At 40.6% G+C, this 16242-nt stretch overlaps 1 protein-coding gene across 1 annotated transcript in view; it reads left to right on the top strand.

Moving 5' to 3' along the window:
• celf4 (CUGBP, Elav-like family member 4) overlaps positions 1–16242 on the top strand; it is a 1368200-nt gene that overhangs the window by 1112689 nt on the left and 239269 nt on the right. Inside the window, exon 6 of the mRNA XM_072252349.1 lies at positions 4932–5075. Coding sequence (XP_072108450.1) covers positions 4932–5075 — 144 coding nt within the window. The remainder of the gene's footprint in view (positions 1–4931; positions 5076–16242) is intronic.

Raw genomic sequence — 16242 nt, 5'->3', positions numbered from 1 at the left:
TCTTCATGGGCCTACAGGTCTATAGGCTACTTTAGGAAACAATGAAGGAGATTTCTGATGTTTGGACAGCAAATTTCAGTCCAGTCCAGCCACAGAAGAGATGGTGAATAACTGGAGGACGGCAAAAGTAAAACCCTTATTCAAGAATTGCTGAGAAGTAAAGTAAATTAAAACAGTAGCCAATTGACCTACCAGCAAGCCTTTGAGATGTATGAGGATGCCAGAGCAGGTAGAGAAATGCCACAAGGTCACAGACAAGGGACACACTTACACTATAGAGCCAGGTCAGGTTAGAATTGAACAGGGTCCCTGGAGTTGTGAAGCAGTAACTAAATGAACATGGGACGTAGAACATAGAACACCTCAGCACCACACAGGGCCTTCAGTCCACAATGTTGTGCCAACCTTTTAACCTACTCTGAAAACACTCTAGCACTTCCCTCCTACATCTGTAATGCTAATTGAACATAGGACATAGTACATAGTACACCTCAGCACGATACAGGCCCTTCAGCCCACAATGTGCTTCTAACCCACTCTAACACTTCCCTCCTACTGGCAGTGTCATATTGTGCTGCTTATCATTGTAGAATCATCCATTTTGCCATTTAATCTCTCTTGCCCTTGTTCTTCTCAGCCCTCTCCCAACTTCCATCCACTTTGTACTTGACTCAAATTGATCACCTCACTAGCTTCTCCCACTCCTAATGAAAGGTCAAATACTTGTTAACTCTGTTTTCCCACAACATTGGTGTTGCCTGATCTGTTAAATATTTCCATCATCTTCTGCAGTTCCTTTGAAAGGTGTCCTGTTCTACACTCTGATTTTGACACTTTTAATGCTAAATACAGCACTGTGCCAAAGTCTTAGGTCCAAATATATAGCTCGGGTGCTTAAGCCCTTTTGCACAGTACGGTACTGTATTTGTCAATGTGGAGTGGCGAGCAGGTTTGTAAGTCTAGCAGGAGCATAGATGTTGGGAAAGGTGAGGGTGGAGCACCTAGGGAAGGGTCTGGGACAGGTGACAGAGAAGGAGAGCCAGAGGCAGAGGTGGCACTGGTGCAGACACACCCAGCCCCTGAGGCACCAGGCAAGCTCATTTGATTCCAAACAATTGGTCTATTGATCATCACAGAATGACTCTCTGGTGCACCCCACTCTCTCTCTCCTCTCCCTTCCCCTTTTCCCAACTATGATTCCCCTCTCTCCCTGCCCCCTTCCCACTCACAGTCCACAATAGAGACCCAAATCAGAATCAGGTTTATCATCACTCACATATATTGTGAAATTTGTTTCGTTTCTGTGGCAGCGGTGCAATACATAAAATTACTACAGTACTGTGTAAGAGTCTTATGCACCCTAGCCATATATATATAAACCTGAGACTTTTGCACAGTACTATACAAGCAGAATAAAAACCAAGGTTTTATCATCTTCAGCCATAGATGGCCTGTAGAGATGCTGAAAAAGTAGCAATAACTACCTGAAAACTGTGCTGCAGGATAATAAAATAGATAGATCAGTGTTTTTGGTAAAAATAGTGGAGGAGAATTTAATAAAAATACATAAAACATTCAAACACTAACATTCTATGATAGAAGAGAGTGATAGAGACTGAAAACTGGGCACGTTCCCATTAAAATTATACTGGGTTTAGATCAAGGCATTGCTGGATTTATGTTTTACTATATTATATAAAATACATTTTTTATGTTTTGTGTTTGTTATTATTTTTCACTTTAGTTCTGAATTTCTCCGTTGTTTTGACAAACTGCCCTGAGTCATTGATACAGCTTCTTAAAAGCAGAGCTGAAAACAATTCATCAAAGCTAATCCCTGCGCTCCAAGGAATTCTATATAAAATAATTGAACAACTTAATGCTTGACAAGTATTCTTTCTTCACTCTCAGCTTCCCATTTCTCTCTCTTACCTTGTCTTCCTTTCGAAGACGCCATCATAGATTTGCTATGACTTGTCAGAATGTGAATCTTTCTTTGCTTGCCAGCTCTAATTGGGAACTATATTATAAACAGCTCAAGGTATTCCGTTCTAGATATTGAAGTCATACCTGACTACACAGACAATAGGTACCACGGTACCTGTTCAGTCACAGTGACCAAAGGTGAATTTCTAACTGTAGCATTTTCCCAAGTTTCCTTATTTTATTTAGTGATAGGACACGGGACAAGGCCGTTCAGGACCAATAAGCCGCACTGCCTGTCAACCCACCTATTTAACCCAAGCCTAATCACAGGGCAATTTACAATGACCATTTGACCCACAAACTGACAAGTCTCTGGACTGTGGGAGGAAACAGGGGCGCCCAGAGGAAACCTAAGGGCTCACAAGAAGGACGTACAGACTTCCTACGGACACTGTTGGAATTGATCTCTGAATTGCTACGCTCCAGATCTAATAAGATCACACTAACCTCTATGTTACCATGTTGTTGTGCAGCACGTTCTCCAATATTCTTCTCTGTTCTCTCTGTATCCAAACCCAATTATCCCACACTAACACTTACAGTCACAGATTCATTTGGCAGGAAAACAGGGCCTTGGGCCCATTTTGTCTTATTTTGTTCTCACATTCCCATCAAATCTTCTAGATTCTCCCACACACATACATGCTAAGGGCAATTTACAGAGGCCAACTTGTGAGGAATGTGCAGGAATCTGAAGAAAATGCCTACAGTCACAGAGACTATGCACATTCCGCCCAGATAATAACACCCGGGTTCAGGTTTGAACCCAGAACACCAAAGCAGCAACACTACCACCTGCGTCACTATGCCACTCTAAACTTTTAAGAACTCAGAACTCCTTACTGCTCCTTACCCTTAGTTTTCCCTTTATCCTACAATTAAGAGGTTTTGAAATTTAAAATAAGAAGTTCTGCAGATGCTGGAAATGGCACACACAAAATGCTGAAGGAACTCAGCAGGTCAGAAAGCATCTATGGAAAGGGATAAAGAGTTAATATTTTGGCCCAAAACCCTTCATCAAAAACTAACTTGGACCCATGCTTTGCCTTATCTCGTCTGGTACAACTTTTCAGCTGCAGGTGCTGGCTCCTCATCTACTGTATGTACTCTAAGTTTATAAAATAAAGTGTTTGTCTCATTCTTCAGGGTTGGTATCTGATTCTTTATATTGGTTTGTCTCCAGCTTCATATAATGTACAAATTTCACCACGCCTCAAAAGGAGAATTATTTGTAATTTTTAAAAGATTTCAACCAAAACTCACCAGCCTACTTACAGTATATACAGAAATATGCCAGCAAAGGGTCAGTAACATCATGAAGGAATCCACATTGTTCTCTCACTCCCATCAGGGAGAATACATAGCATCCACACCAGGACCACCAAGCTCAAAAAAGTTACTTTCTGCAAGCAGTGAGACTGATCAACACCTCCACCCACTAATCCACCTGCTCTACACCCCCAATCACCACTACTTTATTCTTTCCTGTCAAATTCACCCTATATACAGATACTTCTGTACCTATCGTCACTTTATGTACATACATACTATGTATATAAGCCATCTTATGTATTTATATTTATTGTGTTTTTTATTATTGCGTTCTTTATCTTATCATGTTTTATTTGTGCTGCGTCAGATCTGGATTAACAACTATTTTGTTTTCCTTTACACTTGTGTACTGGAAATGACATTAAGCACTCTTGGATATGGTCAAATTACTGAGTCCAAACAATAATTGCTATTCATTTTGTTGGCCATATCATATTCTACAGTCTTCTTCAGTCTAAATCCACCATAGAGTACGAATCCATCCCTGCGAATGACTGTCTTAGTTAATGACAAAGCTAAATTACAGATTCACGCTCTATTTAGAAGAGCTAACCGTGATCAATGCAATGTGTGTAAACCATCAACTTGATGGCTAGGTAAAGAAATGATATTAATCTGATTCTGTAAACAAAAGCAATTTCTTTTGTTGCCACTTGTGAGAACTTGGACGCTAGTTAATTAGCCACAGAGCAAATTCTGTGTGAGGTGGGGTTGTTTGAAGGAGGTACAATGACAGTAGGTAGCTAAAAAGCCAGGAGTTAACATGTGCCTCAGTCCAGATAATTGGCTGTGCAGATTGGAAGTGGTATTCATCTATTATTGTCACGTGCACCAAGATACAGAGCAATCTTGTCTTGCATACAGATCAACTCATTACACAGTGCACTGAGCTAGAATAAGGCAAAACAATAACAATGCAGAATAAAGAGCAAAAGTTACTTAACGAGTGCAGTATAGGTAAATGATAATGTGCGAGATCACCACGAGGTAGATTTTGAGGTCAAGAGTCCATCTTATCATACAAGAGTGGAATAGAAACTATGCTTGAAGCTAGCAGTACGGACATTCAGACTTGTATCTTTTATCTGATGGGAGAGAATGTTCAGGGTGGGTGAGTTCTGATTATGCTGGCTGCTTTACTGAGGCAGCGAGAAGGATAGACAGACTCCATCGAGGTGAGACTAGTTCGGTGATGTACTGAGGTGTGTCCACAACTTTCTGCATATTGGTATTCTGTCAATGTTTGTTTTTTATAGTTTTTCATAAATTATATTGTATTTCTTTATTTTCCTATGAATGTCTGCAAGAAAATGAATCTCAAGGCAGTAATTTGGTGACATAATACTTGACAGTAAACTTACTTTGACAACTCTCTGTAGTTTCTTGTGGTCACATTCAGAGCAATTGCCATAATAACAGGTAAAGCTCAGAAAAAATATAAACCTCTGCATATTTATGTTCACTGTTATAACAAAAACATGTTTTTCACAAACAGAATTCCTAGATATTGCAAATCAAAGTTAGAAGCAGCAAGAAATCAAAAACAAAACTGGGAGGTTATAGGAAGTTATTGGTCAGCACCCCAACTGATTCATTTTTGTTCCGCTTTGCAGGGTGCGTCTTCAAGTTTGGTGGTAAAATTTGCAGACACTGACAAGGAACGTACGATGCGTCGCATGCAGCAAATGGCAGGGCAGATGGGGATGTTCAACCCAATGGCAATCCAGTTTGGTGCATATGGTGCCTACGCTCAAGCAGTAAGTGAGAGTCCAATTTCAGTAATGAAGCAAAATACATTTTCACAAACTCCCTTGCAATTTGTTGCTGGCTGTCGAAGAGGGAAAGTGCTTACCTTGATCAGAAAATTGAATTAGAACATGGATAATTCATGATTTCAGTAATGTGAAAATCTAAAATTATTACAATAATTATACATTAATATAGCTGCTGTATGATAGTTATACCATATATCTATATGTAACAGATATGTTATACCTTCATAAATCTATATTACATCGATATAATTTTTCTCCCATGTTAGACTTTCTCAGAAGTGTAATAGTACTTCTGAATGGTACATTTCAGTAATCTTTCCTTCACAAGCAAAAATATCCTGGCCATTTGAAGCAATGCTGTTGCCATGGTAGCACTGTCATACAAGACATTTTATAGTGGCTTATGTAGACATGATGTCAATACTTTGTGGCATGATTGCATTGTCAGATGCAACCAGCGCTACTAAAGATTTTAAATGAAAACCGCAGGTAAAGATATGAAAGCCTCACTGTAATAGTTTGCAGTCCCTTGAAACAGATAAAAAGGGTCATCATGCAGCTCTGGAGCCTCAGAGCTGAGACTGCTGTTCCTCAGAGTCCGCATGCACTTGGGCCTACATGCGGTCTGGTGTGAGGTCAGTTGGTTTGAACATCATCTTGGTGCTCATGGTGATGAGTCCACTCTTCTGGGGTCAAGGTCGGAACACTGATTCGTAGCAGATATTAAAAACGTGAAGCTGCTCTTAAATTGGGAGCGAAAGAAAAAGGATGAGGAGAAAGCAATGCAGCCCAGTAATTTCATTTTAGATTTTTTAAATATGTACATCGAAACAGAATCAGAATTGGGTTTAACATGGAGCTTAGAAAAATAGAGGGCTATGCGGAAGTCTAGTAATTTCGAAGGAAGGGACATTTTTGGCACAACTTTGTGGGCCGAAGGGCCTGTATTGTGATGTAGGTTTTCTATGTTTCTATGTTTCCATGGTAATATCACCGGCATATGCTTTGAAATTCGTTAACTTTGTGGCAGCAGTACAATGCGACACATAATAATAGAGAAAAAAAACGCGAATTACAGTAAGAATGTATGTATTAAATAGTTAAGTAAGTAATGCAAAAAATAGAAACTAAAAACTGGTGAGGTAGTGTTCATGTCCATTTAGAGATCAGATGGCAGAGGGAAGAAGATGTTCCTGAATCACTGAGTGTGTGCCTTCAGGCTGATGTACCTCCTCCCTGATGGTAGCAAAGAGAACAGGGCATGTCCAGGGTTATGGTGGTCCTTAATGACTAATGCCACCTTTTTGAGGCACCGCTCCTTGAAGATGTTCTGGATACTACAGAAGCTAGTGCCCTTGATGGAGCTGGCTGAGTTCACAACTCTCTGTAGCTTACTTCAATCCTGTGCTGTAGCCTCTCCACGACCACCCCCCCCCTCCCCACGCCACACAGGATTCAGCCAGTTAGAATGCTCTTCTTGGTACATCTGTAGACATTTGCAAATTACAGTGAAATGCATCATTTGTGTCTAATCAAATCAGCGAAGATTGTGCTGGGCAGCCACAAGTGTTGCCACTCCTCGATGCCAGTATAGCATGCCCACGAGTTATCAGCCCTCACCTGGATGTCGTTAGGATGTGGGGGGAATACAGGGTGCCTGAGGGAAACCCAGGTGATCACAGGGGTGTATACAAACTTCTTACCAAGAGCAGCGGGAAATGAATCTTGATTTTACAGCAGCTAGCACTGTAAAGTATTGTGCCAACCGCTTGTGCTACCATGTCAACCTTACTTAGTCATTCAATGTTTTCATATTGTCCAACCCAATTCCAAATCTACCATCCTTTCCTGGAATGTCTTAATTCCTTTGTGCCGAGAAAAGAAATGGAATTGAGTACATACTGAGAAAAGACAAGGGGCAAAACACAGGAGTGTGGGTTAATTGGATAGATCTTCTAAAGAAACAGCACAGGCTAGATGGGGTAGATGACCATGTATGGGACATAATCCCCTGATTCTGACTGCCTCAGTTCTTAAAGCAGGTCATGGATCAGCATATGGAGATGAAACAATAGGAAAAAAGAGAAATTAAGGTAGAGACTATTGGGAAAATAAGACTAAAAAGAGCTAGAATGTTCTCTGCACCTTCCAGTTAAGCAGGTATTTAAAATGGGCATTGAACTTTGTAGGCATCATTGTTTTGTTATTCTTGGCTCCCTTAATCTGCTTAATCCGTGTCTCTGCTGAACTTTGCACACAGTCAGCAAGCTCAGAGCACTGACACACTCCACTGGGCTCTGAGGAGCATTTGATTTCAATGCTTGGCAACCCCTGCTGTGGGTTCCTGCCTTCCAACTCAGTGATCTCATCAGTCTGGAATATGAGGGCAGCCAGAAAACAACAAGGTTCATCACTGTTCTCAAAGGATGTTCTTCCCAAAGATGTAGCAACTCCTGAGAGGAGAACTTTTCCCAGTCTGCTGCCTGTCACCTCACTAAGTTAATACAGCTGTAGTAGGGCAGCCAATCCCATTAAGGCATGCTCACAGACTGCAGCTCAGGGACGAACTTAGGGTAGCACAGTAACGTAGAGGCTGGTGCGGTGCTGTTACAGCTCGGGGGGGTTCCAGAGCTTGGGGATCAATTCCGGCGCCACTTTTGAGAAATTTGTACGTTCTTCCCTTCAACGCATGAGTTTCCTCCGCCTGCTCTGGTTTCCTCTCACAGTCCAAAGACACAACGGTTTGTAGGTTAGTGGGACATTTTAAATTGTCCTGTGATTAGGCTAGGGCTAAATAGGTGCATGGCAGTGTGGTTCATTGGACAGAAGGGCCTGTTATGCTCTGTATCTTGAAATAAGTAAATATAGATATAAAACCTCTAAATATTGTTTCAACCTGTACAGAACACTAAATACAGATTGGAATGTACAAATATGATTAAGGTAAAATCTGAATAATGGAAACAAACTTACAAAAAAAAATCTATTTTAAAACCCGTAATATTTTGAAAGGCTTAACTGAGGAGGTTTCATGCCACATACACAACATTAAGCTTTTATTGCCACAAAACATAGCAAACAATATTCATGCTTTAGTACACTATTAAAAATTCACTTAGATCTCACACAACCAAACATAAAATATGCAGTGTATATTAGAGCAAAGCATTGGCATAGAAATTACAATGCAGCTAAACGGTTGTGTTCGGATTGCCTTTGGGTGAGGAATCAGCTATTTCAGTTATTGCCCCAGTTCTGAATTTTATTTGCAGCCCAGGCCCGATACAAGCTGACTGCCCTCTACAAAACACATGCTTGCCTTTATTTGTTGAGGCACTGAGTTCAAAATTCAGGAAGTTATGTTGCAACTTCATTAACAGTTACCTGCATCTGGAATATAGCATGCAGTTCTGGTTGCTTCATTATACAGTACTGTGCAAAAGTCTTAGGCACATATATATATATTTGTGTATACGTACATACATACATGTATGTATAGAGCTAGGGTGCTTAAGACCTTTGCACAGTCCTTAATAATTTTGTAATTTTACATACTGCATTGTACTTCAGCGGCAAAAGCAAAAAACAAGTTTCATGTCATGTTGAGTCAAGTCAAGTCGCTTTTATTGTCATTTCAACCATAACTGCTGGTACATTACACAGTAAAAACAAAACAATGTTCCTCCAGGACCATGGTGCTACATGAAACAACACAAAACTACACTAGACTACGTGAAACAACACAAAACTACACTAGACTACGTGAAACAACACAAAACTACATTAGACTTCAGATCTACATGGTCTACATAAAGTCCACAAAATAGTGCAAGGCAGTACAAAAATTAATAAACAAGAGAATAGGCACAGTAAAGGACAAATTACAATATAATAATACATGATGTAAATGTAAATGTAAACAATGGTTTAGCAGGAATTGAGAAAGAAACGAGCAAGATTCAAAGGGAGTGGAGTGGCTTTCGGTTGAGTGAGTGAGTATGTGTGTGTGTGTGTGTGTGTGTGTGTGTGTGTGTGTGTGTGTGTGTGTGTGTGTGTGTGTGTGTGTGTGTGTGTGTGGCTACGCACTCTGGGAATTGAGGAGTCCAATGGCTTGGGGGAAGAAACTGTTACACGGTCTGGTCATGAGAGCCCGAATTCTTCGGTACCTTTTGCCAGATGGCAGGGGGAGAAGAGTTTGTACGAGGATGCAGCGTGTGGTGTAAATGTCTGTAATGGCGGGAAGAGAGACCCCGATTATCCCTTCAGCTGACCTGCTGACCTCACTATCCGCTGCAGGGTCTTGCGATCCGAGACGGTGACTGATGATTCTGATATGGGTCTCTATCTTGGAGCCTGGAGCTGATGCAAACCTTGTGAGGGTGGGGAAACAAACCAAGTGGGTTGGATGTTTAGAGGAGGGTAAGGGGTAAGACCCATGCAAGTCTGGAGTGTTCTCTTGGCCTGGTAGCATTGGATGGATTAAGCAGCAAGTATGTGGCATTTGGACCTGATGATGATGATAACTTGTTACATAGAAACATAGAAATCTACAGCACATTACAGGCCCTTCGGCCCACAATGTTGTGCCAACCATGTAACCTACTCTAGAAACTGCCTAGAATTTCCCTACGACATAGCCCTCTATTTTTCTGAGCTCTATGTGCCTATCTAAGGGTCTCTTAAAAGACCCTATTGTATCCGCCTTCACTACTGTTGCCGGCAGTGAATTCCATGCATCCACCACCCTCTGTGTGAAAAAATTACCCCTGACATCCCCTCTGTACCTACTTCCAAGTACCTTAAAACTATGCCCCCTCGAGTTAGCCATTTCAGCCCTGGGAAAAAAGCCTCTGCCTAACTACATGATCAATGCCTCTCATCATCTTCTACATCTGTATCAGGTCACCTCTCATCCTTCATCGCTCCAAGGAGAAAAGGTCAAGTTCACTCAACCTATTCTCATAAGGCACGCTCTCCAATCCAGGCAACATGCTTCTAAATCTCCTCTGCACTCTCTCTATAGTATCCACATCCTTCCTGTAGTGAGGTGACCAGAACTGAACACAGTACTCCAAGTGGGGTCTGACCAAGTTCGTATATATCTGTAACATTACCTCACGGCTCTTGAACTCAGTCCCACAGTTGATGAAGGCCAAAACACCATATGCTAACATTTTAACATAAGTTCATGAGATTCTTTTTTGTGGGATAAGGCTGTAAACAGACAATTCACTGGATCACACTGTTGATGGCAACAACCTTAGGATTTTCAGGTTATCTCAACCAAGTGTGGAAAACCAACCAGCCTTTGCACGGTTTTGCCATCGTTGCTATCACACAATGTTGCTGTTGTCAGCCCCACGGTGCCTGCAACAGGAAATTCATTGTGACAATTTGGATTCAGCTTTGTTTCTTCAATGAGTTCTAAGATGGATATTCAATGTGGTGTCAGCAAACTGAGAACAAAATTATCTGAACGTTTTCTCCAAAGTAGTAACACAAAGGTCTGCAGCATTTCCCACTGGAGAATACCTCACAGTATTCAAAGATCAAAGTAAATTTATTATCAGAGTACGTATTCAGTACTGTGCAAAAGACTTAGGCACATATATATAGCTAGGATGCCTAAGACTTTAGCACAATACTGTAAGCCTTTTGTTTATATATCATTTCCTGCGTGGGTTAAATTTGATTTGATTTGAAGCACATGGTGAAAAGACATTCATCTCCATCCTCTCTTTATTTGCCTTTGATACAAAGCTATCTGTGAGTCCTAAATTTTTATTAATATTGGTAAATGCTTAGTAGGTAAAATACCATGCAAAAGTCTTAGCCACCCAAGCTAGATATAAGTGAGGTGGTACACTTTGGAAGGACAAACTCCAAGGCAGAGTACAAAGTAAATGGAAGGATACTTTGTAGTGTGGAGGAGCAGAGGGATCTGCGGGTACGTGTCCACAGATCCCTGAAAGTTGCCTCACAGGTAGATAGGGTAGTTAAGAAAGCTTATGGGGTGTTAGCTTTCATAAGTCGAGGGATAGAGTTTAAGAGTCGCAATGTAATGATGCAGCTCTATAAAACTCTGGTTAAGCCACACTTGGAGTACTGTGTCCAGTTCTGGTCGCCTCACTATAAGAAGGATGTGGAAGCATTGGAAGGGGTACAAAGGAGAGTTACCAGGATGCTGCCTGGTTTAGAGAGTATGCATTATGATCAGAGATTAAAGGAGCTAGGGCTTTACTCTTTGGAGAGAAGGAGGATGAAAGCAGACATGATAGAGGTATACAAGATATTAAGAGGAATAGATAGAGTGGATAGCCAGTGCCTCTTCCCCAGGGCAACACTGCTCAATACAAGGGGACGTGGCTTTAAGGTAAGGGGTGGGAATTTCAAGGGGGATATTAGAGGAAGGTTTTTTACTCAGAGATTGGTTGTGTGTGGAATGCACTGCCTGAGTCAGTGGTGGAGGCAGATACACTAGTGAAGTTTCAGAGACTACTAGACAGGTATATGGAGGAATTTAAGGTGGGGGCTTATATGGGAGGCAGGGTTTGAGGGTCGGCACAACATTGCGGGCCGAAGGGCCTGTAATGTGCTGTACTATTCTATGTCTATATGTGCACAGCATTGTATGTCACTATATACGACGCTGAAATTTATTTTCTTGCAGGCAAACAACCTATGTGTAAAAGAAGACAAATTGTGCAAATAAAAAATAATAATGACAATAATAATTAATAAATAATATTGAGAACATAAGTTGCAGAGTCTTTGAAAGTGAATCTATATTTAGTGGAATCAGTTCGGTGCTGAGGTGAGCAAAGTTATCCACATTGGTTCAGGAGCATGATGGCTGAAGGATAATAACTGTTCCTGAACCTGGTGGTGTGGGATCTAAGGCTCCTGTAACTCCTTCCCATTGGCAACAACGAGAAGAGAGCTTGGCCTGGATTTTACAAGATAGAGAACAAAGTGCCAGCACTGAGCAGAAAGAGCAACAGGATAAATTAGTCCTGGTGAAGGGTTGGAAGGAGGTTTCTGATAGTAGTTAGGGAATTTCATTTATTGACAAGCCAGAACGCTGAAAAGTGTTCCACAAGAGTACTAAAGAGTCAGAGAGGAGTTAAGGGGAAACTGAGAAAGGAGAAGAAATTTTACTTCTAGTGCATGCAAATGTAAATTACCCACTACTCATAATTTAGGTTCCAATAGACCTAAATCCAGTTGAATGCTTGCAGGTGAGAGGAAGGGCATTCCTCTTTTCTCCTCCAGTGAGTGCAAAGAGCCTCAGCTGGTGAGATTCCTAGTGCTGATTTTAACAACCACACAGAGGCACCAAGTTTGATCAGCTAACTAATGAGCAGATCGCATTGGAGAAGACTAGGGTGAGAAGGTTGTAGGCTTAGTGTGAGCAAAAAAAACACTGGTATTTCTGATTAGTTGCAGGTTTTAGAAGCGGGTAAGGATAGCAGTGGACGGATCAAAGACGTTGGTGGTTATTTTACAAGTAGAAATGGAATTGAATAATGTTTTAGAGCTAAATATAATGTTGGCTTTACAACAGATCTTGTTGAGGGGAAATTAATATAATCCTTTTAACAGAAAAGATAATCTGTTAAGCAATAACATCACATGTTCGTCACCCCATTAATCCTTGCGACAACCAACAAAACGTTCTACTTCAAGTTTATTGATATTCCACTGTATACAGTACTGTGCAAAAGTCTGAGGCACATATATATAGCTTGGGTGCCTAAGACATTTGCACAGTACTGTATCTAATAAATGTTTACCAATATTAACAAAAACTTAAGACTCACAGATATCGCTGTTTCAAGTGCAAGTAAAGGGAGGATGGAGATGAATGTCTTTCCACCATGTGCTTCAGTTCAAATCAAAATTAACCCACGCAGGAAATGATGTAAAATACAATTTACAGTACTGTGTAAAGGTGTGAGGCACCTTAGCTATATACACAGTATGTGCCTCAGATTTTGCACAGTACTCTACATGTACACTGCCAAACAAAACAACATTCCTCCAGACCAAGGTGCACAACACAGTACATATAACTCACACAAAGGGCAGAAGGCAATGTGACCTCAAATAAATTATCAAATAAGGTGCATTTATGACACAAATCAAAAAGTAAATAGTTTACACTACTGGCAGTTTTCCGTGTTGAGACATGGGTGGTGGCAGGGAGTTCAGAAGTCTTACAGACTGGAGGGAAGTGTACTGTGTTTCCCATCCTAACAGTCCAGGTCCCAATGCTATGGTATCTCCTTCCTGATGGTAGAGGGTCAAAGAAGATTGTTGGACAGTTGGGAGAGATCGTTGACAATGATAAGGGCCTTGCATACACTGCACCCCTGATAAATATCTCAGATGGGTGGTAGAGAGACCCCAGTGATCCTCTCAGCAGTCCTCACAATGCTTTGTAGGGTCTTGCAGTCAGATGCCCCAGATACTCTAGTTATTTAACTTGTAATGGAAGGAAAAACAATCACAAGGTCACTACATTTTCTACAGTAACCAATTTCCCTCAAAATTGGAAGAAAGTAAGTAAAAAAATGTTAAGTTAACATTTCTCAATGCATTCTGCATTATCTTCAGCACATAATTAGTACTGTTTTACTGACCCTATATCACCTGAACATTCATTACCTCATTGGAAGCTATTGAATATTAAAAGTGCTAGATAGTGTGGACATGGAGAGGATGCTTCCTGTAGTAGGGGAGTCTAGGACCAGAGGGCATGGCCTCAGAATACAAGGACAACCCTTTAGAAAAGAAATTAAAAGGAATATCTTTAGGCAGAGGGTGGTTAATCTGTGGAATTCATTGTCACAGACAGCTGTGGAAGTTGAGTCATACGGTATATTTAAAGTGGAGGTTGATAGGTTCTTGACTAGTATGGGTTAACAAATTTCACAACACATGCCGGTGATAATAAACCTGATTCTGATTCTGATTCTGGGTGTCATAGATTACGAGATGAAGGCAGGAGAATGGAGGTGAGAGGTATAATAAATCAGTCATGATGGAATGGTGGAACAGACTTGATGGGCTGGATGGCCTCATCCTGCTCCTGCGTCTTACTATTAAATATTACAATATTTTGAATATTTCATGAAGATAAACTTTGCAGATGGCACTGCGTAATATGCAGCACATAATTCACTCTAAAATGGCAATATATTACCTGCCACATACCATGCACTGTAAAACATACATTGTCAAAGATAATGGATAATGCACTGCAGGTGCTTTGCATGCCTGGATGGTATACTGATAGAAAGCAGTGTAAGTACAGCTAAGGGATAATTGCTTCGATTGCAAACACTACCTCACTATTTTTTTTCCTTTTTGCTTCATTTTTTGTGCTACTTATTTATTTTTTATATTCTGATTCTGATTCTGAGTCTGTTCGGGTGAATCAGAATCAGTTTTAATATCTCTGGAATATGATATATATGATTATGATTATGAAGACACGCAGTCCTCTTATTGTCATTTAGTAATGCATGCATTAAGAAATGATACATTATTTCCTCCGCTGTGATATCACAAAACACAGGACAGACCAAGACTGAAAAAACTGACAAAACCACATAATTATAACATATAGTTACAACAGTGCAACAATACCATAACTTAATGAAGAAGTCCGTGAGCACAGTAAAGTTCAAAGTTTCTCAAATGTCTCACATCTCACGCAGACGGGAGAAGGAAGAAAAACTCTCCCTGCCATGCTGACCACAATCGGACTCTGAGTCATCCGAAAACTTCCAGCTCTGATCAGCTCTCCAACACCGAGTACTAAGCGCCATCTCTGTCCGAACGATTCCACCTCCTTCTCGGTGGCCAAAATGCAGGCAAGGCCGGGGATTTTGAGGCCTACCCTCCGAAAGATTCACGACCACACAGTAACAACAGCAGCGAATGGGCCTTTCAGAAATTTCTCCAGATGTTCCTCTGTGCTTTCACGTCCATTCTCCATCAAATCAGAATATGTTTTTTTGTGGCAGCAGGTCATTGCAATACATAATTTAAAAACACTATGGCTTACAATAAGAAACATATGCTGCATATAAATTAACTTATATATGTTGCTATACATTGTCCATATACTAATTGATTGGCCTCTTGTTGAGGAAGGGTACTTAGAAGCTAAATTACACTGATGCACGGCAAAATCTGATGACCTATATGCACAGATGCAAAGAACTTGGGGTAATTCTGCTCAAAGGCTTCATGTATGGTTTACGGTCACTGCATATGTTTACCCTACAGCTTATGGACGGACAGAATTCATGATTTTGATGGGGTTGAGTTTTGTGTACCAGGACCACAGTTCATGGCATGCAGAAATATCTGTCCAGAATTTCTGGAAGTCCACCTAGTTCAACAATAAATGTTTAATAAACTATGTTATGTTCAGCATACTTGAATCAGTAATGTTAAGGGTTGTTTTACACTTCGTATTCATTGTTGAGTAAATACCTGACCCAACTCAATTTTACATCAGAGTGATTCAATGGATGAAATAAAAAATAAGTAATGGTGGGGGGGTGGAAAACTAAATCACAGTTGAAGTTTTTTTTAAACTTATACTTTTAGAAATAACAAACTCCTTTTTCTTCAAGAAGAGGGATGTCAGAGGTAATTTTTTTCACACAGAGAGTGGTGAGTACATGGAATGCCCTGCTAGGGATGGTGGTAGAGGCAGATACATTCGGGGCTCAGTAGGTGGGAAGGGTTAAATTGATCTTAGAGTTGGGTAAAAGATCAGCACAACTTCTTGAGCTGATTGGCCTGTGCTGTGCTGTAATGGTCCATGTTCTATGTTCTTGTTCTGTGACCATTCAAGATCCAGCTTGGGCTTTAATGACAGTTATTCAGTTTATTTTTGGAGGTGTTCATTTCTTCTTGAATTCCTAAATCAAAACTATTGCGGCAAGTATGAGTGTGTGGGTGGATAGAATATATCTCTGGTAATTGTTCCACTTACTGCAATTTTTAAAAAATCATATGTGACGGAAAGATTTTCAGTAATTGGTGGTACTAATGTGGCAGCAGAAATCATATTCTCCCTGACAATGAAATACCATTAACTTTTTCCATTGCTGATGTTAGAGTCTTATCC

The sequence above is a fragment of the Mobula birostris genome, chromosome 3 (assembly GCF_030028105.1).
Source record: "Mobula birostris isolate sMobBir1 chromosome 3, sMobBir1.hap1, whole genome shotgun sequence".
Taxonomy (NCBI): domain Eukaryota; kingdom Metazoa; phylum Chordata; class Chondrichthyes; order Myliobatiformes; family Myliobatidae; genus Mobula; species Mobula birostris.
This window is presented reverse-complemented; position numbering and strand designations above follow the sequence as displayed.